The sequence below is a fragment of the Rattus rattus genome, chromosome 5 (genome assembly GCF_011064425.1).
Source record: "Rattus rattus isolate New Zealand chromosome 5, Rrattus_CSIRO_v1, whole genome shotgun sequence".
Taxonomy (NCBI): Eukaryota; Metazoa; Chordata; class Mammalia; order Rodentia; family Muridae; genus Rattus; species Rattus rattus.
The window spans coordinates 54349163-54373083 of NC_046158.1; the positions used below are offsets into that span (position 1 = coordinate 54349163).

The following is a 23921-nucleotide window of genomic DNA, read 5'->3' on the forward strand; positions in this document are numbered from 1 at the left end:
ATACAGTATTCAAAAGAAGGGTACACACCCTACGGTGGGCTGGATTCAGTTATTGAGAGGGAAGCACGTGGACTCGACAGTGATTAATCCTTTACTGTGTTTTGGGAGTGTGGCACAGTGGCTGAGTGTTTATCCATCCTGAAGGTGGCCCGAGTTTGATCACCAACACCACATTCACAAAGCAAGGAGGAATGATTGCAGGACTTTACTGAAGTAGAAGTTTTTGGATCCGTCATGGGATACAGACTCACATGGTGTTTTGCTAAGAACCCTTTTTAAAAACGGGTCTAAGAAAATCTAAGCTTACACTTTACTCCGCCTTCATTGTTGTTTCGACCCCACAATTATCTATTTTTGGGTTTAAATTTTCAGCCAGGGTCTAGTTTCCAGGGTAAAGATTTCCTGTAGGAGTCTCATGGATGAAGGGGGATTGTTTCTGGAAGATTAATAGCTAGAACCTGAATCTCCCTGGATTTGTGCATACAATAGAAGAGCAATCATGCTACCCTTACATCCCTCACAACACCTTTAATGAGATTTAAGACAAATCCAGTTGGGTTTATTTTTGTATACTTCTGGCAACCTTTCATCTGGAAAGTCCTTATTAAGCATACGTATGTCATGGGTACTGGGGACATAAAGAACAGGGCTGTCCTGGATGCTGCTGAGATCCCTAGCCCGGTCTGTTGAGAGACTCGGCTGAGTGGCATTTACGCTGTATAAGGTGCATGACACGGGCCAGATGCCAGGTGGCTGCACAAGGCAGGCCTGTCTGCACTGGATTGGGTAGGTCAGAAGGCTTCCTGGTGTCTCCGACGGATAGGGGATAGGCAGAAATGAAGCCACAGGAAGACGGAAGAATATAATAAAGGAATTCCAATAAAGAGGAGTCTAGGAAAAGGAGAGCCCTACAGAGTAACTGTGGGGAGGAGAGGGCAGTGAGCATGGTGGAGGTTGAGATGTTAGCTGGGTAGTGATGGAACTACTCACTGCCTGAGGGAACTCAGACAGCAATCTACCTGAAGTCATGACTTTCAAATGTTTTACATGTTACAAAGAATCCAGAAACACAAAGAATTCCTATAGTATATTTATTTTGGAACTAAGTGTAAAACTACCACCCAGTGTCGACACATGTTTTTATTGGAATATCAGAACAACAGTGATTTTTTCCCCCTTCCCAGCAACCCAAATCACACATCTCTGCCTTCCTTTGACATGTTAAGCACATATATAATTTTTTTACCTTCATTCCATTTTGATCTCCTCTCTGAAAATATTGTTATATTTACTGTCTAGAATAGTTCCTAGAAGTAGATAAACATAAATTATGTATTTACCTTTAATGTAGTATAAGCCTTACTTGAATTTTTCTCACATTTCTTTTCCATTTTAGTTCTTTGAGAGTTTCATACACTTGTACATGATGAATTTTAGTCATTTTTCACATCCCCTCTGTCACCCTCCTCCTCTGCTGCTGAAAACGTTCTTTCCAACAAATCCCTTTGTCATTTTCACATTTTCTTTGTATGTGTGGCCCACAGAGTTTACTGGGTGGTGCTTGTAAACATAGGTGGGAAGCTATTCACTGGAAGACGGATAACTCATCAGGGGCTAAACTTAAACCTGGCATTTCAATACACCTTCATAAGGGAAAACTCCAGTAAAGATAGAAGCTCCAGCAGTAAGGATACCCATACTTAAGCTTTTCAAAATGAATATAAAAATAGCCTACGGCTAGCTTCTAATTCCTCACTGCTACATGAATAGCCCGCTCATACCCTCGATGGATGAGATATTTACAAAGCTGTTTGAACTATACCTTGAACACCCACATAGTATTTTTCTCCAATACAGAGGCTCAGTTTATACATACACACAAATGTGCATCCTGGGGGGCGGGGTTTCCAGGTCATAGTGGGTCATACATCACGATGAAGGTCTAGGTCATCTGGCTCCCTGAAGGAAGAATATTAACTGAAGCGAAACAGGTAAAGTGAGCTTGCACTTCACATCCTCAGGCAGTCTTCAAACATAAATACCACCAGGGTGATGGCATCAGAACAGAGACCTCATCAGATTAATAAGTGCCACAAAGTGTGTGGGGTGGAATTGGTTACCTGCTTCCCTCCTTTGAGCATGAACAGATTTTATGACTTAGCTTCCACATGGGCCACAGCAGCTAGGTAAGATATGGAAAATCTTAGAATTGGACAACATGATGACAACAAGAAGACTGAGGTCCTCAGGATCACACACACACACACACACACACACACACACACACACACACACACATATATGATTATATATATGATTTTTAATAGCTTTCTGTCAAAACTTGATAGAAAACAGTTAGTTTTTTAATTAAATGCAATACACAGCACAAGAAAAAAAAGCCAACTTTTTACTAGACTAGACATTTCTTATCTTCCACAATATTCAGTAGCTTTTTAATACCACGTCAAATACATCCTATTTAAATATTTTGATTATTTGTAGACAGTCTTCCAGCAACATAATTAATTTCTTCACTTCATCAAAAATCTGTAATAAATTATTCTTTCAACTGAAGATTTTACCCTAGCATGACAAAGTTTAAAATATGAAAACAAATGCCTCTCTTATTTTTTGAATAATGCATATTAGAAAGCCATATAACATCCTTCAATATTACAGTAATAATTGCACAAAAGAAGGCTAGATTTGTCTTCTTCTATCTTTCCCAGACTCCCCCCTAAAATACACTAACTATATCCTCCGGAGGTTACTGTCCAAAGCCTTTGAAAAGGATGTAGTTGTAAGAAGTTAGAAAGGAATTTAAACTCTAATTCATAGAACATCCGTCTTACCCTCCCCCAAGGGAGTAGTGGGGAATTACATATTAACAGCACTCTTTTCATTTAATATTCTAAAAGATCGGCCTTTGAAAGGGAATTAATGGGTGATGAGTAGCAGGATGGCAAATCATACCAAGCATTGTAATGAGTCTTCACTGAGTACTTTTCCACTGGCCGCATCACCACAGGACATAAGACAAAAACTTGGTTGTCAAGAGGTAGATGAGCCCCTCTTCCAGATGAGAAGGTGAGGCACTGAGATGCCTTGCGAATGGCTACACGAGTGTTCAGCAGGAGCAGCAGCAGCAATGTCAGATGCAGTAGGGCCCGCCTACAGATATGCACAGGGTGGCCAGTACACAGCAGTGGAAGAATGGGGAGAAGACTGGTCTCCTGCAGCCGGTATTCCATCTCGACATAGGACGTGCAGAGCTAACAGAAAGGTTGACTCCATTTTGAAGCTAATGGCACATCTGTTCTCCAACATCAAGCCCAAGAGACCTTCGCGTGGAATGGTTATGGACAGTGACATTCTCAGACTCAGGAATGTAGAGTATGTTGACACAGCACAGGTCAAGTTTGCTCAGAGATCAAACAAGATCAAACAAGATCAAAACAAGATCAAAATGGGAAAAGCACAGTTGAAAGGAGAGCTAATACAATTTTGAGAATCACAACTTCAAATTGATGTAATGCCCTACAAAGAGATGGTTTGTGAACACGATTAAAGAGAAATTATCAAAAATTTGGATTTGAAAATTAGATCACAACCCTATGATCCTTGTGATCTCTGTGAGCGTTCACATGCCTTTAAACAAGAGATCAGCTTATTATACAGAATATTTCTCTTCCTAGAGTACAGAATGCATCGTTATTCACTGTATATAATATCCTGTGTTCCCCAAGTATGTTGAATTGTAGAGAAAATACAATTTTATTCCACCTAGCAGTGGGATTAGTCAAAGTGGAGATGAATTGGTGTGTGTGTGTGTGTGTGTGTGTGTGTGTGTGTGTGTGTGTGTGTGTTGGGGGTGCTTTGTGTGATGCATGAGAAAATAAACAACCATATTGTCTTTTAGGCTCATAAAAAATGTCCATTGATGGCAACATATCACTACTGTGTAAGTAGCCAGTATATCACTGATACGCTGACATAGATGATACACAGCACAATCCAGTTTATTCTTGTAATTGGTGGCCCATGGTTACCTGTCACATGGAGGATGGCTTTGGAAGACAGGGTGCCACTAGAGTTTTGGGCTTGAGCCACATAGAGGCCAGCATCTGCCTCACATACCTTCGGGATGAACACCGAATGCTTTGTGTCCTTGTGCAAAACCTGTAAGTGTCCATCTGCACACAGTTTCTGGCCCTTCTTGAACCTAAAGCAGAGAGTCAGTTTTAAGTCAGGGTCACTCCTTGATTCCATTTTTTTCCCAAGTTCTCCCGGCTATTGCCAGCAGGCCCACCCCCACTGCGCTCTTCCCTAGCTTCAGCAGGGATTGTCTAGCTATGGAGAGACCAGGGAGACTGTTTATGAACCTGTAGCCAGGAAATTACCTTGATTGACTCAGATCGAGTTTATGAAAGTTCTGTTATAACATTTAACAGTTAAAATATTCTAGATGAAAAGACATACATCCAGTTATTCTTTAAAACACGCACACACAAAACAAAAACAAACAAATACATCGAAGTGCAGGTCCTCTGGTTTTACTGGGTCCCCCAGGGCCATCTGGTCATACAGGGGCACCAACAATTAGCTTGAGTGTGAAGTGACACTAGCGTATCCAGCCTACTTCATCCTCTCTGTAGCTTTTAGCAGCACCCGTGACTCCTGACTCCCATTTGGCATCAGTATGGGAGCAAGGCTGATTGGCTCTCGGTGTTAATTTGCCAGAGCCTCCCAGCAGGACAAATGCACAATGAAAAAGAAGGGGCTTTACACCAACCACTCCTGCTGCTAGGAACTCACTTTATTGGTGAAATTAAATTCATTAGGAGACAATGACTTCTCATTATAGAATGTATTTGTGACATTGCAACTTGAATATAAATGACCTATTGCTAAAATTTCTCTATGTGCATGAATACTTACCTGGATCATCTGAGACAGCAAAGAATTTATTTCTCATTTCTACGTCTGTTTATAAATCCTTCTATACAAGGACTGATGAGAAAGCCAAGTCAGTTTTCTTTGTATGTGTCTGGAATGTATGTATTTGTGTGGGTGTGTGTGTATGTGCATGGATGCATGTGCGTATGTGTATGTATGTATGCATGCGTGCGTGTCAAGGCCAGATGCTGATGTCCTTCTTTACTTCTCTGTATCTTATCATCTGAGTCAAGGTCTCCCCACAAAACCTAGAGCTCACGGATTAAGCTCGTCTCTACCACCCTAGGACTGAGATTACAGGTGCCTGTCGCTGTATCCAACTTTTAATATGAAATCAGGTCCTCATGCTTGGTCCAGCTCCCAGAGTTGATTTTTGTCCCCGTTACGTAATTGATTTTTTTTGCATCTTCAGAGTGTTCTGGGAATGCACAATGTCCGTTTAGCCTGTCAACTGTTCACTAGGCAAAACTCTAGATGTGATGACAAATGGTTTGATGCTTCACAATTTGCAGTAGTTCTCTAACAATGCATACCCCACAGTTCTTCAGTGGGATGTGCTAACCCTAATGGAGCTGTTTGTTTGTATGGAGAAAAAGAAGAAACACCTCAGATGACATCTTTCCTTGGGATAAACTAGTATTTAATTATGAAATAAATATCTGTTGAATTCATAAATACAAAAGTTTTTATTTGTAAAAAAAAAACATGCAATTGCAAAACTAGCAAAACAAAAAGTGCTGACATCTGCATGTACACAAGTGCAGATTCTTGCACTATTTGAGCGCCAAAATCTGCTCCTAAATTCTTTAGGCATCTGCTTCACAAGTCAAGTACCATCGATGAGACATGCAAAACCAAAACGACTCTCAGGAAAATTCCTGATAAAGAAAATCCAGCACACTTATCTTAGCCTGTCAGTAAAAGCTCACTGTCCCTCCTTAGTTTGCTCTCAAGGGAAGTTACTTAAGGATGAGAATTTTGTGAAGGTTTAGAAGCAAGCCCCTTGGAAAAGGCTAGCACGACTTTGCTATTCACAGCAAGGGGTTCAGAGCCTTGACTTTAAGGTTTACTCTTACAAAGAAGAAAAGGCAACCATGTCTCTAGAGTGAGGTCATAGCGTTCGTGGCTCAGGTTATTACGTCACTTTCCAAGAAACGAGCTTATTGTCAGGCTCCTGGAGTGGCTATAGCACTAGTTCAATACTTCATATTGAAGGTATTCATTAAGAGGAACCTTACCAAAACAAATATCACAAAGGTCCAGAGGTTCTGTCAGGAAGATGAAATGAGTGAAAAGGGGAAGAAAAAGTCTACGGTGTCTTAGGCTTCTTAATCCCCTGAAGGTGTCATGCTAAGACGATGCCATTCCAATGCAGAAGCAGACAGTAGGGTTGGCATGTCAAGACCGGGTTATTAAAAAATGAGGAATGTTAAATGGAAAGAAAACCAAACAGAATCAACTTCCAGAGCTTCTGGAGGGGGTGTGTGTGTGGGGGGACGTCCAATCATTATTTTAGATAGTTACTCCCCCCTCCCAGGGCACCAAAAAGCTTTTAGTTAAATAAAAACGGAGGTGTGCCGTGAGATCGAGTCATGCAGGGTTGAGTGTCCTGAGGGTTAGTCAGCCAGCCCTGAACCTCTAGGTTAGTCCACACAAAATGAGATCCTCTCGGCAGTTATTTGTTTCTGTCTATGGCTTGTCATTATAGGCTACCCACCATGTCAGTGTAGGCTCTGGGAATCCTGTTACTTCGACTTCCAAAGTCACCGGGGAACCTTCCGTGACAGTTACATTGGACAGCAGCCTGGAGAAATGAGGCGCCTGGCCAGCTAGGCTGACCACGCTTTTTTCTGCCGATGAGTTTTTCCTGTCTCCTTGGGGACCCACTGGCCTCTGATGGCTTCGGCTGGTGTCTGATTGAGAGCTGAGGCCAGGGGATACATCAAGGGCAGCATGCAGCCTGTCTTGGGTTTTAGTGACATTAGAATCAGCATGCACTTTCTCCTGCGTTCCTAGCGAGATCTCCTGAGCCTGGGAGCTTGGCGGCAAAGCTTTGTCGTGCACTTCACGGGGCATGCGCGCTGGACATTTCACATTGACGTGCAACTTGGTACTCATCTCTCCTGACCCTCTGGAGGTTAATAAGGGTTCAGCTTTGAACTGTGGATAGGGCCTCTCAAAATGACTTGTAAATGTGTCTTTCTTATTATGGTACCCATCAGTAAAAGCAGTGGGTGGGGGCAGAACAGACTCCGGGGCCTTCCCTAGACCACCTGTCCCTGGACGCATCCTGTAGCCGCTGATGTGCAGGGCGAGGGCTGGAGAACTGGCAGGTTCTTCTACCTCCATGTCTGATGGTGCCAGAGGGGACTCGGGGGTCACTGGCAGTGGAGGCAAAGAAATGTCATCAGAGGAGATACACTCGGAGTCTTCTCCGGAGAACGCGTCTTCTGGCAGCGTCAGACCCTGGGCACTGTCCTCTTTGTCAAAGGAGGACTGCCTCAAGCCCACGGGAAGCCCATCTTCTCTTGCTCCATTGATGGCCGACACATCTGCTCCCTGCGCCTGCCCCTTCAGAGGAGGAGAGCCAAGTTTTCATTAGGTGGATACACTTCTTTCCCCAGCCTCCCATTAAAATGGCACCCAGTGTGAGATGAAAAGCTGATGAAGTAAGCCTCAGGGAGTAGGCGCAGGAGTCCCCTGAACTCCAAATGTCTACTGGAAATGGTTCCATGACCATGACCAAAAATATTCAAAGCATCGTCAAGCGACTTGAAATACTACTTAACAGTCATAGGCAAAATTCTCCCCTGGCCAAACCTTACTCGGTTCCTATTTCTTTTCAGTTATCTTAGGAGGGCGATACTCCGTGTGTTTATTGAATAAGTGATTTCCTGAAAGCACAGTAAATTATGCCTTTGATGCTAACCAAGAGTTACCCACAGAGCCGTCATCTCAGCAAGCAAAATAAGATACGTTTTACGTAAATATTTTTCTCGGACCACATTCATTTGGGTCTTGGTCCTTCTGCCTCTGTTATCAACATGGAAATGGGCAGGGGGTCCTCCAAGTCATTTTAAAATGTTACAATCACTGCTTTCAAAGCTCAAGGAGGTACAGTTAGCCAAATGTCTACACTTCTCATTTATGAAGGAGGTATATGTAAGCAGTCACAGGTAGCGACTATCTTTTCTAATTTTCCCAGCATGGAATCATTGTTTCTATAAGACACTTGCATCTTTCTGACGAGTTCTGGGAAATCAGTAGGGAAATTCCGCTCTGATTTGCTGACCAGGACCCTGTTCTAAATTTGTTTCTCATACATCTTTCTCTGCTCACTGCTTCCGTGCTGAGTCCCTTTTCCCACGGTCTAAACTGGTATAGATAGCTTCGTGGTTTCTTTTTCCTTTTTTTTTTTTTTTTTTTTGCTAGGAATGTGCTAGCAAGCGTATATGTTTATGTATGAGTGTGTACTCACTGATGTGCAGATGTGGGTGCCAGGCATACACACTGGCTGTCTTCCTCCCGTGACATTGTTGTTGTTTTATTTTATCTGATACACGCAGGCTACTAATTCTCCCTTCAGATGTGTGTCACCAGCAGGCCTTAGGGATCTTCCCGCCTCATCTCCTCAGAGCTGGCATCACAGGCACTCAGTGGTACTTCTAGGTGTACCCTTCCTCTAAAATCTCTGGCCATTTATATACCTAATGATAAATTGACTTTTTAATTAATTGCACACCCATTGCCCTGGTTCATATGTCTGGCATAACTGGTGAACTTTAATTTCCACAGCTGAACACAATCAATTGGGTTTCTAACCACTGCCTGTAAGTAGGGCCAGATCTGGAAAGGAATCATACTGTAGACCCATTGACTTAACTGAGCAGAGCTGATCCTCAAAGTGCATTGCATAGAGAGACGTGCACATCACACAGGTAAAGGAACACCAGACACTTTGCATTCCTAAATATCTCTGTATCAGTGTTCTTACCTTAGGATAAATAGGATTGCTGGAGTTAGTGGACAGCAAGTAAAAATACAGGGCACAGGACTTTATGTATAAAGGCATTTGGGAAGAAGGCCCATGGAAGGCTCATGGACAGATAAAAGGGGACCAGAGACCTTTGGGTACCTGCATAGCATGGTAAGGAAAGAGAGCAGAAAAGGAAAGAGAACACTTCACTCTTCCTAGCTTTCCAAAGCATCTGTCTCTGCAAAGTCTAACACTGGTTCCTTGACCCGAGGACAAGAACCAGGGGCCATCCTCCAAGCCAGATAAACACACTCTACTGAACTGTCTAAGAGAGAGGCACTCTCATTCTGCTGTTTATTAATTCTCCTGCACACAGCAGGCTAGACAGAAGAGGGAAGCGTCAGCATGGGCATCCTCAGCATCACTACAAACATCTCACGTTCAGGACGCAGTCCCTGGGAGAGCCTCTTGGCCCTCGTGGAAAAGATATTTTGCTGAAACCCAAAGGACCAGGCTACCTGCCTGCCTCTGGTATTAGTTTCTGTCATTTTGGATGGGGTGACTATTTAATGCCCCTTTGTCTCAGTTTCTTCAATTCTCACATGAGATTTCATCAGATGATTGGTAAATACCTCCTAGCTCTAAATTCTATACCTCTCAGTGCTGGCATCCAAATCCCTCATCAGTTACCAAATGGTTCCATGCTTTAGGCAAGTCCTTTAATACTCTGTGCCACCATTTAACCTTGGGAGTTTTTGGATATCGTTACGGCTTTAGCTTCAGTACCCAGCCTAGGGATAAAACACCAGTACTAATCTCGTGCCCGTGCTATCTATGTGCGTTACACTGGTGTAATTGCTTGATGCCTTCTACCCCGTCTGGGGGTCAGGATAATTGAGAAGGGCTTCAGCATCTCTAGGAAAAAGTCCCTGTCATAAATCTCTTCTTATAATCATTCTGTAGAACTGGCATTTTTTTTCCCAGCTCAAATAATTTTTGGAGGAAGATTCACAGCATTTAAGAGTATCAGGACTGAGTGCAGTGTGATCCTAAGCTTCTACCTGGGGCTTCCTATAATTTGCCCATTGGAGGTTTTGGAGAATCATTACATCTGACCTATACGTAAATAATAGAGACCATAAGAGGGTAAGCGTGATTGAGCTGCCTGAAAATGAAGCACGCTGCTGCCCATTCATTATGCTGTCTGTACCAACGGCAGCAGACTGGGTGGGAAATGATGTCAGTGAGAACTCTTGACAGCTATAATTGGGGACCGTTGCTTTCATTCTGAAGGGCTGATGATCTAGTGTGCCTTTTAATTTGTTTTAAAATAAAAGTCACTTGTCAATGAGAATAAGTTGCATCTGTTGTATTTAAAGGCATCTGTTCCTTTTAATAGAAAATAGATAAAAGCGAGATAAAAAACCTTTTTAACTAGGTATAAAAGACGTGCGGTTGCTTTAGCAGCAGTTATTTTTGTTTCTGTGTCTTTATCAAATGTGCCTAACACATAACATAGGAAAATATAGAGAGCTAAAAAATAATGCTATTGTCACAAATCAAAAAAATATTTAAAATCATAGATTTCAAACTGCGGTGTATCTAATGCTATTCTTTATCATTTGAACCGTTTGTCTTTGTACATGGGTAAGGGATGATACTGCTCTCCAGTGGGATATTGGCTATGCCCACTGACTTCTTTTTTCTAGTCCAGCTTGGGCAGACAGCAGTGCTGTGAACATCGGGCAGGAAACAGTAAAGGACACTGCACGTTGGTCAGCTGTTAACAATAATGGTATGAAACTTGCAGGCAAATGGATGGAACTAGAAAAAAAATCATCCCCAGTGAGGTAACCCAGATCCAGAAAGACAAACACGGTACGTACTCATAAACAGACATTAGCTGTAGATTAAAGGATATTCATACCACAGTCCACATACCCTGGCAGGCTAAGTAACAAGGAGGGCTCACAGAAGGAGCGCAAGGCTGTTACATATTTTATGATACATAAGACCTTCTCTCCCCCTACAGAAGTTCTTTCTCTGGGTAAAATGCCAGAAGTGTTGCAGACGAGACACCCTGACTTGGATAAGAATAACTAATGACCATTCAACAGGAGACTGAAGTCAGACAAATGACTAAGGCTAGCCAGCTTTTTTGTTACTCTAAGTACCCAGGTGTAAATGGCTCCAAATTGTACCACTCAAGAAAGGAGCTTGCTTAATGGTATTAATGCTGCCTAGGAGCTGTGTGATTGCGCTGAACTCTGACACAGATTCAATCTGTGGAATAAAGACCTGTAAAGAATCCAGAGGAATTGTACTCACTGAAAGAAATCTTGGCTCATGAAATAACTTACAAATAGTGTGAGTGAGTGTGTGTGTGTGTGTGTGTGTGTGTGTGTGTGTGTACGTAACTCTTTTATCAGAGAAGTATAATTTGTTAATTTGGAGGCCTCTAGGAATCATGGTCTGCTGTTCATCCAGAAGAATAAAACTAGAAACAAGTACATCGACAAAGAAAAAAATTAGGCATAACTATAATCTAGAAGCTACAAATAAAGCATATATCCACAGGGAAGGCCCAGAAGGGTGTGGCCACTTAGACAAGACATTTGAAAGCATGATGCATTTGTATTCGTGAGTATCTGTAGTCCCCTAGTTAGTTGCTTTAATCTACATGTATGTGATAAGAGGTTTAAACATTTGTTTAAATTGTATTTATATCTCAACTGAATTCAGTGCCTTACTACAGGTGCTTAAAGATATCCTGTGGTGTTGGAGTTTAGGGGAAAATATGGAACCTGGTTTTATGTACTAATGGGTAGTGTAAAACAATTTTTAAAATTTCCCTTTTTGGTAATGATCTAACAGATATTCAAATAAAATGAAGTCAGATTGACTATAAAAGGGCACTGGAGCATGAGATGGGAGAGTAGAGCTAGCCTAGGCTAACATGTCTATGAAATGCTTATCACTGTAGGATTCAGTAGAGAGGATACAGAGAGAAACCTGAGAGAGAATGCCCAAGTAACGGTAGCTAGCATGGTAGGGATGAGAAAACTCACACCGAGTTTATATTTAGAAACGATTTGATGGGTGAGACACAACCGATTCTTTTTTTAAAAAATAAACAATGACAAATCGAAAAGGCAAAGTAACACGGAGCTGAAGCGAAATACTTTCATTACCTCACTCCTTTCTTCACTGAATGTTGTCTGCTCATCCCCCCCTGGCTCCTTTAGCAGATCAATGGAATTGCCGTGGAAATCTTCCAAATTTGAATTCACCTTTGGAACATCTCCCTGCTGTACAAAGCAAGTTTAGTGAGACTGAGAGCCAGGAATGTTGGAGAAATAATGCCATATGCTAACCACTCAGAAAAAAAAAATAAGTCAACAGCAACTTTTCAGTAAATGCATCCCACAAGAGACCAATGTTCTCCCTTCAAGCTCCCAACTCTCCTCTTGCTCAGCCCTTTGGTAAAGCTCATTGCCAGTAAAACCAACTGTTCAAAGACCCTGGGAAGGATGAAGTGACTGTTACCATAGGAGGCTCCTACAAGCACACTCTCTGGAGATGGGAATCACTGTGTAGGACAGGTTAAGCCATTAGGAAGCTGAAGAGCATCCAGGAGGAAGAGCTGATGAGGTCTCTAGAGGAGAATAAAGAGGAGAGCCCGAGAATCCACACAAGCAAACTGGAAGAATATTGAAAAAGAGGAAGGAAGCAGAAGAGTGGGGAACACAGGCTATCTCCTGTGAGTATTACTTCTTCCTGCATTTTATGAGGCTCAGCTTTCGTCACAGAGGTAGTGGGGCTTTACAAACCGGCAGGGGGCAGTACAAGGGCCAAGTGTATGTGAGGAGAAATGGAGGCACGGGTGCCCTGAGTGAAGGAGCACACAGTTTTTAAACAATGTTTGCATAATAGTAGAAGATTGTCGTGTGTTATGGAGACAGGCACACTCCCCAAAGTGCACATTACACTTGCTCAGAGCATGTGGGGATAACCGACTGGGGAAATTCAGCTTTGAATCTCTACTCTAAAATGAAACTGGTTTGTATTACTAGATGAGCCACTCAGCACTGATTCACACTTGGAATCTAAACCACATTGACAGCTGTTGTGGAAAGAATTCTAGGTGTTAAATTAGATGTAACTTCAAATTCCAGATCTACCCCCAGTGACTGTTAAGACTCAGGGACTTCTAATCTCTTTGGACCCATATCTTCCTTCATAGAACACGCTTTTAATCCCCAGCCTAGGGAGGCAGAAGCACTTGGATCTCTGAGTTTGAGGTCAGCTTAGTCGACATGGTGAGTTCCAAGATAGCCAAGGGTTCTATAGTGAGACTCTGTCATAAACAGACAACACCGGAAAACAGAAAATATCAAACAAAGAAGATATTATCTCCATCTGGAGGTTCCTTGGAGCCTTAATAAGTATGCAAAAGTATCAAACTGGTACACAAACAGCAGTGGATTTTTTTTATCACTATTTTATCCTTTTCATTTTGTGCATATCTTTTTAATAGCTCCCACGTATGAAGGGTTGGGGCCCTCAGAAATGCATTAGTGACTTTGTAAAAGAGATTTAAGAGTCCCTTTGCCCTCAGACTGCATAAATTTTGAATGAGGTGACTATAGGGAAGCAGAATCCCCAATGGTTAAACCACCTTCGTCTTGACATCAGACTTACTAACCTCTGGAGTGGTGAGGAACACATTTCTGTTGCCTATGCACCACCAGGTGTATAGTATTTGACAGAGCAGCTGAAACAGACTGAGGCAGAAGAGAAAGAGCACAAGTGTTACGGGTGAGTAGCAAGGGAGGAATAGGGAAGACTTGTGTAGAGAAGGGGATATTTCTATTTAACTTTCAGTATGGATAAGATTTGAATAACCAGAGGGTCATGTGTTTGAAGTAAAAGTCTAGTACTAGAAACACTAAGGAAGGTGAGACAGGAACCTGCAATGAATGTAGAAGCAATGGAGAAGGTGAAAGGTTACAAAACCATAGACAGGTCATGTAGCCAAGGGCTTTTAACATAAAGGGACAGGAGCCCAGCAATAGTTAGGAAGGGGAATCAAACAAGATATAGAATCAAGGGACTTACAAGTAGGATGAAGAGTATCTGTATACCAGAATGGAAAGAACAAAACAGGAATATAATCCTAACCGAAGGGAATATCCAAGGCATAGAAAACGAGAGATTAGAGGCAGGTTACAGAGGTTACAGAAACAGCTCTTCCAAGGTCAGAGCCATGGAAATGAAGGATGGCAAGGAACAGCATTTGGAAAGACAAGATTTTACTAAGCTGAAGATGCATAATACAAAGGAGGGTACTGTAGATGGTGGCCCGCAGGGTCAGAGAAAGAAGGATTTTCAACTTACACATGTGTGTAACGGAGAATGGTTTGAAGTAGAGGTAGAATGTTCACAAAGATAATGTAAGATCTGTAACTTCGTCACACCTTACTAGTGTTTTTGCAATTGTAAAATATTTATAAAAAGTCATTTTGGATATAGATTAGAAACAGTAGAATTTCAATTAAATTTTGAAATCCATGTTGGAGAATGTATGTGTCCATAATACAGAATACAGCAAAAGCATGAAAAATCCAAGCACAAAGACGTTCACTAAAGTGCGATGAAAAATAATGGTGGAAAGAAAATAAGTTGACAAATCTCGATGCTTCACAGAAGGGAACTGTGACTTGGTTATGTAACTGCTGAGTTAACATTCCTCCAGATTATCTAAATTGAATCAACGCTCAAGTTTATGACATGGAAAAATCATAAAACTCTTTGCCATGAAATATATAACTCTACCAGAACTGTAAGTTCACTAGTAGGCATGAACCACAGCAATGATACACCCAGTAACAGTGAATAGTTTCACAGCCAACCCTTGGGGCCACTGTGGTGTCCATTTAGGGGCTTAGAAAATCTAGTCCCATAGAGATTAAATGATTTACCAAGTTGTAACTCAAGGGTATTCCAAGACAACTGAGTTCTGATGTAGAACCTACCCTCTTGGTGACACAGTTATTACCCTACTATGTTCTGATGTAGAGCCTACATGCTTGGTGACGTGGCTATTCCCATACTGAGTTCTCATGTAAAACCTACATTCTTTTTTTTTTTTTTGTAGCTGGGGACCGAACCCAGGGCCTTGTGCTTGCTAGGCAAGCGCTCTACCACAGAGCTAAATCCCCAACCCCAAAACCTACATTCTTGGTGACATAGCTATTACCCTAAACCAGCTCACCTCGTTCAGTTGTCAAGGCAGCATCAATCAAAACATTTCAGAGCATAACAGCATTTTTCCATTAGTTGGTGTCTGTCCATCATAGCCATCATAAGTATTTACCCTGTTTTTACGTATCATATTATTTTAATTCCATGAAGGTTGGGATGGTTAGCTTACTCCTTCCTTAGTACTAAATGCTCAACAAAAACAGTACCTCAACATTAGTGTTATTTTCTTTGGTGCCATAATCTGGAGGAAGAAAACTATCACCTCTATTGTTTATTAATATAAACGCGAGACTCCTTAATATAAACTTTGGTTTTAACGGCACACCATTTATCGTCTGGGTTACGACCCATGGAAATGTAAGCGAGACACCTTAATTGTGTTTAGCCCTCATTCCCAGCAACATTTTTCTCTGGAGTGATGGAAAGAAACAGGATTATTTATCACAACCCCCCAGATAATTATGTTAGAATGCTGTGGGACAAATGTGCACATTGTGTCTCTTGAGAACTTGTAGTAGAACATCCCTGTACCAGAAGACAGTTGATTAACACATTTTCATTTATATCACCTGATAATGCATATTCTGGAAAGAGGAAATTACCATCAGTTTTTCTTTAAGTTCCACGAGAGACCCACATAATTCAGTAATAGATTCAAGAATCTCCTTGTGTCTTGTGACAATTTTCTCAGCGTATTTCTGCCCCTCTTCCAAACCTGGGAAGAAGCAAAGATAAGCCCAAATGTAAAGGGAATTCTTAACGAGAAAATAGAAAAAAAAATGGATGCTAATTCATCTCCTATGTGTCTTTTGTAAATGCTGGTGGATAACAATCTTCTAGGAAGCACACACTGAACAGAACTCAGTGAATGCAGGCACTTTTAAAAGCCAAGTGTCGTTTAGATATATTTGGATATGGGGTTGTGGGGTAGGGAGGATGAAGGTGAGACATGGTCTTAAATTAACTAATATATATATATATATATATATATATATATATAATCTTAATTTCCTTGATTCTGGCATTATAGGTATGCACCATCAATGTCCAGCTTGTGGTTTGATTAGGAAATATCAATGTCAGCCTTGCATGTTGAAGGCTTGGTCCTCAATGCTATGCTCAGAGATGGAACATTTTTCTTTTTTTGGAAAGGATCCAGTGACATCTGACAGAATCAATGGACTCATTTGTTGATCAGTTAGTAACTGAATTGACCATTGAGAGGTAGCAGATCCTGTGGAAAGTGGGGAGGATCAGAGGAAATGAGCTGCCTTGGAAGAAGTATCTTGTAAGGCTTTTCTTTGTCACTTCCTGTTTTCTGGATGCTGTAAAGTGAGAGAAGCCTTTTCTGCTACACATTCTTGTTGCCAAACATTATACCTAACCCAACCCAAAGAAGTGGAACAAGCCAAGCATGGAGTGACAGCTCTGAAACTCTGAGCCAGCTATACAGTAGTGGAAAACTCGCTAACCCAGGAGTTCTAAAATAAGGAGTGCATTTGCTGCACCACTGCCACTTGTATGAAGCCTAAATAATGACACTGTACTAGTGCCTTTAAGACACAGCGCTGATCACAGTTTCCTCAGGGCATTCGGAAATGTTCCACCACTTGGAGAACATGCATTTCCCAGGATGGCATTCAAGGCCCTCCATCATCTGGTTTGAACCTGTCTGCCACAGATGTGTGTAATTTTAATTCTCTGAAATATTTTAATTCAAGGCCAAGATGAGACAGTAAATCTATGCTCAAAAATTCCTACATATCTTTATCTCCCGCATCTCTCTATCTCTATCCGTACTCTCTGTCTATCATCTCTATATTTATCATATCATATCATATCTATCTATCTATCTATCTATCTATCTATCTATCTATCATCAATCATCTATCTTATATAGTAGAGGAATGGGCCTCGACTAACATTTTTCCCCAGGTTATGAGTTAGAAAAATCAATTTGAAATGGATTGAAGAATCCATTGCAAGACCTGGAATGTTAAAACTACTAGGAGAAAACACAAGGAATGTGGATCTGAGTGGGGGTTTTCCGGTGAGACTGAAAATCCAGGGAATAAAAGCAAGCATAGGTATGTGGGAGTGTCTCAGAGAAAAAGGCTCTGCAGAGTGAGACATAGGACAACTCACTGAGGCACTGTCGCTGTGCAGAGTGGGAGACAGGGTTGGCCTCTGGTTCACATTTGATGAGGGGTCTGAATCCAAAAGAACCCAGGCAACCCATAGGCATGTCCCCTCAAGACCAATCCGAAAGCCAGTGATAGCCGGAAACACTCACTTCTCATTCTGGGCCATGGATGTAAAAGGAACCAAGTGCTTGTTTAATACCTGTGAGTCCCTGTCCTGGTTCTCTTACTGTTGCTTTGGGGAGATATTAGCCAAAGGCAACCTGAGGAGGAAACGATCTATTTTAGCTTATTGTTTACAATCCATCATCGAGAGAAGCCAAGGGAAGAACTCAAGACATGAACCGAATCAGAGACCATAAAGGAATGTCACTGTCAAGCTTCCATGCTTAGCTTGCTCCATCACTTTTCTTATATAACTCAGCCTCGCCTGCTCAGGAATGGCACTACCCACGGTGAGCTTGGCATCCTCACGTCAATCAGCAAAAATGTCCCACAGACATGCCTACGGGCCAATCCAACAGAGGCAATTATTACTGAGATTTCCTCTTGCCAAGCATGTCTAGGTTTGTGTTAAACTGACAAAACTAACCATGACAGGTCCCAAATTCAATCCCGAACACCAGTAACAGAAGCTAAAAGTCACACATACAACAAAAGATGAGCGTTTGCAATTCGGTGACTTCTAGGCCTAGTCATGTTTCTTGGCTGTAGGAGCCGTACCTTCTTAGTTATTCATAAACAGTGCAGATACTTCCTGAGGCCTAGTAGGCATAGCAGGCACTCACCATTAATGTTTGAGATAAATTTATCTGCATTAAAAGTTTGGATTCTGACTGCTCAGACAGCTGAGCAGGGACAGGCATTTGCTTTCAAGCCCGGTGACCTGTGTTAGAGCACTGAGCTCGACATGGTGTTGTGAGAGGACTGCCTCCCACAGGTGACCTCTGACCTCTATGCAGTCACTGTGGCGTCTATCTCTCTACCCCACCCAAAATAAATGCAAAATCTTAGTGTTCAGGGTTCAGTGATGTTTTAGTTGTCTGCACGACCTTATTTTATATCCCCAGAGTGACTGTGTAATGCAGTTGGAAAAGACGTATAGCCTCGTGGTCTGTTGGGATGTCTCAGTGAATGAAGGTGCTTGTTGCCAAACCCTAGTGACCCGAGTTCAATTCCCAGGACTCACATGGTGGAAGGAAAGAGCTAATTCTGCAGTTTGTCCTCTGACTTCTAAATGCTCTGTAATCTACACACACACACACACGCACACACACATACACACACACACACACACACACACTTATACACACAGAGGCATAAAATAAATAAATAAAATATTTTACAAGGTTGCAGAGTCCATAATAATATGTGTGTGAAAACTCATAGAATTCATATTTCAATCATAGTATTCAATTATTCCTTTATTCCTGCAACAGTTATTGAGCCTTTAGTATATACTATGATGCTCAAGTTAACAGGCAAGGTTTTGTGTTTCATGGAGATTACATTCCAATGGGGGTAATCCAAACAATGACTAAAGAATGCATATACCAGTTAGTAATTAGAGTCAGAATACCCAAAAGACAGGACACAGAACTCTGCTAAGTATAGAAAATTGTAACTTTTATAGGGTCTTTGTAAGTACTTACCTTGTCTTGACATTGAACAGGCCCTGTTTGTAATACAGCATATTATATTCTTTTCCTTGGTAGCACGGAAAACAGACAAAGGAGTGTCTATACTATCAGGTATGAAATAGAGACAGACATCTGCAGTGCAAGGGATGCCCTTCAGACTTCCCCTTAGAGCACTTACATAACAGCAAGAGAGAGAGAGAGAGAGAGAGAGAGAGAGAGAGAGAGAGAGAGAGAGAGAGAGAGATCTGTTTCTTCTCATTAGCTTTCCAGCTAATATTTTAGTGTTTGTGTATTGCTACTATGTTTCCTTTGGAAAATAATAAACAATTTGTTCTCAAGAATTGCCCATTAGGCAGCGCAGTGCATCCTGCTAGGCATTTTGCGTCTGTCTGGGAGTAGGGCAACATACTGCAGACTGAACGTCTGCCTGGGGCAGCTCTGGGAAGCCAGAGGATGCTTTCTGAACAACCTTCTAATGTCTTGCTCTGGGCTGCCTTGGCCTGGTCCCTGAGGATCTCGCTTCAGAGGAGTCCCATCAGAGACTCCATGGAACTGCTCTCTTAGCATTGTTGCCACCAAGGGACTTCTTTTATGAAGAAGTTTCTTCTACTCTCTCCTCATAATGTAGGAGAAGAAAGCCATGAGGCGACAGAGTTCTGGCGACGAGTTCTCTTGTGTGTTTAGGGAGAGTTCTCTAGTCATTTCTCAAGTCCACAAATCTAATTTCATGGGAACAAGAGGACCGAAAACCCTAGGGGAAGCTTTGCACCAGCGTCACAGAATCTTTGTATGCTCACTTAGGGGACATTATACTCTGTGTCTATAGAGTGTGGTCCTGGTTCTGAGAATAGAAAGGATAGACCACAAAGCGAATAGGGAAGGAGAGCTGATACCAAGAAAGTTTAAAACCAGGCTTCATCTCCTGCTGTGGGGAGAACAGTAGGGAACCTATTCCCTACTGCTTACTTTTGCTAGATGTAGAACAGAGCCTGAGACTTTTCTCAGCCTAGGTGGGGATAGGGAGGGCTTTGATCTGCTTCCTGCTGGATCAGGTTCAGAATAGATTTGTTCAGCGGCAAATCACTGTCACACAGATGCTCAGAATGCTCACCATATAGTCGCTGCGCAAGGTTGATGACCTCCTGAATCCTTTCTTCTTGCTGGGGCACTGAGGGAGTAACAAACTTCTGGAACTGCCTGTGGAGGATGTCTACAGCTTCCCTTGTTTGGCACTCCATGGAATACTTCCCAACTCTTACCACAGTGGCACTAGCATCCTCATACCAAAAGTTACACTAGATTCAAACGGAAGAAAGCAGAGTAAAGAGACCTGTCCTTCTGAAGTTCTTCACACGCACCAAGGATGCTTCAGATCTTGATTTTTCTCAAACTTCATGCTCATGTAGTCTTTAAACTTTCCAAGTCATGTTAAAGAAAATATCAGCACACAGTCATAACTATTTTCACATGTACCAGGGCACATATTTTAAAAGTATAAAGGAATACGCACAAGAAAATTCAGAATGCAAAAGTATAGAAACAGCTTTGATTCTCTTGCCTTCCTAGATTTATCTAAAATACAGTTCTTAAGACACCATTGTACACTTTTAAGAGCAAGCAGCAAAACCGTCTGCTCTCTAAAAAGAATAAAGACACTGGGTGAACAACACTCAAAATTTAGTATAATCAACAAACACTGCTAGTAATCCACAAGGAAATTTTTTCTTAGCAATATTCTAATGATATATTTTCTTTTAAGAATGAAATTTAGATACGGATCAAGGAATTATCATCCAAAGAATAGAATTCTACCTTCATGAAATAAACCTAGACATTATTTTGAAGTACAGTGGAGGTATGAAGAATTTTCTCTAAAAAAAAAAAAAAAAAAAAAAAAAGTAACCGTGACAGGAGGAATGTCTGCCCCAGGCCAGTGGCATTTGTGCTGGGTAAAAAAAAATAGCAAAACAGTACTCTGTGAAAAGCTAGCATTAAGTAAGTGCCAAGGTGCTTCAGCAGCCCTGTTACACCATTTTTCACAGAATAATCAGATCATTCATGATGTGGGGTTAAGTCCAAACACTCAACTGTATTAACTGTAAAGAGAGTCTGTATGTCAGAATAGGCGACAAAGAACACACAAGGCTCTCAGGTGTTGTTTCTCTGATATAAAATGTGAGGCAACGACCTGATCCTGTAGTTTAGGTGGAATGCCACTGTCCCCTTGCAGTAACAAAGGTTACAAGACCAGTAGTGGAGCACCTGAGATTCCCCAGTCTCGGGTTATTCTGAAGTGCTTTCAAATGTTGTGACATTAAGTATACTGCTTGAGTATTGGAACAGCTTTCTACCAGTGGCTGTGATATCAGGGGTTAGACAGTTTGAATAGAGGTTATGAAGAAAATGGAAACTCTTATGGTACTGGGAGGAGTAAATTAACCAGCGCTTTCTCAAGAGCCACTGGACAAGTGCAGAATAACAAAAGCCTTGTGCCGTCCATCGCCTCTGACCTGACAGTTCAACTTCAAGGAATTTCCTTAAATCAATAACAAAGAGGAACACGACCAGGGCTGTCATGAGAGCATAACCAATACTGCATTTATTGTTTAAAAGAAGCAAGATTTTTTTTCCTGAAACGGTGTCTTACTATAGAGGCTAAACTGTACCTGAGCTTGCAAACCCCCCTCTGCCTCCAGCTACTGGGAGCACACCATGCTCAGGACAAGGTACTTTCTGAAGCGATGTTATGGCAAGAATAGAATTACAACAAGAAGAAAATACCTCTTCTATTACTTCCTGGAGATGCTCAGTCAGGTCCAAATTCATCTTGTAATCTGTCACAACTTTGTCAAAGTCATCGACGTGCTTTTTCAAATCCTCCACGGCTTCCACAAGGATGTTAGCTTTATTACTTGGATAACTTAAGACTGAATCAGATGTCTTTTTATTAACCTTTTCCATTTTCTTCCTTAAAGCCTATATGTGGGGGTAAAGAAGGTTTTAACAGGAAATTGTATATTACTTATGGTGCTAGTGGCAAGACAGAATAACTTGAGAAAACTTGTTGCCTCCACCATTTTGATATCTTAAAATTATAATCACTGTAAAGGTACTTTGGAAAAATAGGTTTTCTCCAAGATATTTTATCCAGTCAGTATTTATAAGAAGCCTAATAACCTAGATCATCTAGATCATGTGTGTGTCTGTGTGTGTGTGTGTGCGTGTTTATGTGTTTGTGTGTGCATGTTTGTGTATTTGTGTGTGTGCATGTTTATGTGTGTTTGTGTGTGTGTGTGTGTGTGTGTGTGTGTGTGTGTGTGTGTGTGTGTGTGTATTGGGATCTCTGGAATCTATGGTAGACACTCTGGGCATGAGTGGGGACAAGGAAGGAAAGAGGGTAGGGGGCATGAGAGAGACATGTGTACACATGCATGAACAAGTTATAAGAAGCATGGAAACACACAGACCTGTGTGCTTGGCAGAAACCATTCCAGTGCTAACTCAGCACATACATTTCAACATGCATCACTGGTGCTAGGTTACAGACATGAAGCTAGAAGCTCTGATGTATTCTTGCAGCCAGCCAGGGCAAGCACACATGCTAGTGGTCATGGCAATAGTCAAATGCAGGGGACTGGAATGTTTTTGGAATAAAGCATGAGATTATAGTTCTCACCTGGTTTAAATGATACACAACATTCACATGCACTAAAATATACATGGTACCCCCCAGAGTTCACACATTTCTTTTGTTTTTTTTTTTTTGTTTGTGTGTGTCAGCAAGAAATTTGAAAAGTGAGTAAGCTAGAAAGCTTTCAGAATGGCACTGTGCTTGATTGCATGCGATAAAAACTGTTCTCTGGGTAGAATGCTGCCATGTATTACTCTATGAACACTCTCCTGTCCATCTGTTTAAAATCAGCATCGCATGACTGGATACCAAGCAAATAACCAAAACCTTTCCAGGAAAGCCAACTCTGAATTATAGAGACTAATGCTGTTGTTTTTAAAGGGATAATGAGATAAATCATCATTTCCTACAAGAAGTCAAATTTTTATAAAATTAGAAAACTACTCTTCTCATGTTGAGAACTATAGTTATGCCTGGACTGCAATTATTTTGCACTAATTGTAGAAATTACACATATACACATTGACATGCATGCATATGTGTATGCACGCACACACACATACACACATGTGCATGCATACATGCACATGTGCACGCACACACATACACACATGCGCACACACACATACATACATGTGCATGCACACATACACGTGCACGCACACACATATACACACGTGCACACACGCACACACAAACACACGTGCACACACACATGCACATACACACACATACACACACACACACACACACACACACACACACACACACTACTTTCTCATTACCTGAATTTTGTCAGCATATGTTTCCACTTGTTGGATTTGATATTGAAGAGTCTTTAAGTTTCGAGATTTCTCATTTTTCTTGGAGTAATTAAACTTCAGATTGTTGAATTTCTTTTTTATATCTTTGAATGACTCTTTGAGCTATAATTTAATAAACATAAAATTATCATCCCCTTAAAATTAGAAAGTCAATATTCATTTGTTTGAATCAAAATAGCTAAACATTTTCAAATTCATCATCTTAAAAATGTGTTCAGAATAATTTCAGTCAAACCCAAATCTTTATGTGGACACCCATCCTTCAATGAGAGTAATTTCTGGTGTATGATTTTTAATTGAGTACAGCCATCTCATTGGTTGCTAAACAAGAAAGTGTCTAACATCTTGAACACAAACTTTTGCCAACTCAAATTTTCTTATTTGTATCTTCGGTATAAATGTTGACACTCGTTCTACTTTATGCAGGCTACTACTGTCCCAGATCTTTCCATGTCACAGTACTCTCTCACAGTCATTATGTATAAAAAA

General features: G+C 41.4%; 1 protein-coding gene across 1 annotated transcript in view; it reads right to left on the bottom strand.

The window, feature by feature from the left end:
- Positions 1-2305: 2305 nt before the first annotated feature.
- Positions 2306-23921, bottom strand: part of Ccdc141 (coiled-coil domain containing 141) — a 156970-nt gene continuing 135354 nt past the window's right edge. Inside the window, exons 18-24 of the mRNA XM_032903542.1 lie at positions 23394-23534; positions 21759-21953; positions 20089-20272; positions 15799-15911; positions 12124-12240; positions 6674-7527; positions 2306-4222 (exon numbers count right to left, since the gene is read on the bottom strand). Of these exons, the coding sequence (XP_032759433.1) occupies positions 3955-4222; positions 6674-7527; positions 12124-12240; positions 15799-15911; positions 20089-20272; positions 21759-21953; positions 23394-23534 (1872 nt within the window). The 3' untranslated portion in view covers positions 2306-3954. The remainder of the gene's footprint in view (positions 4223-6673; positions 7528-12123; positions 12241-15798; positions 15912-20088; positions 20273-21758; positions 21954-23393; positions 23535-23921) is intronic.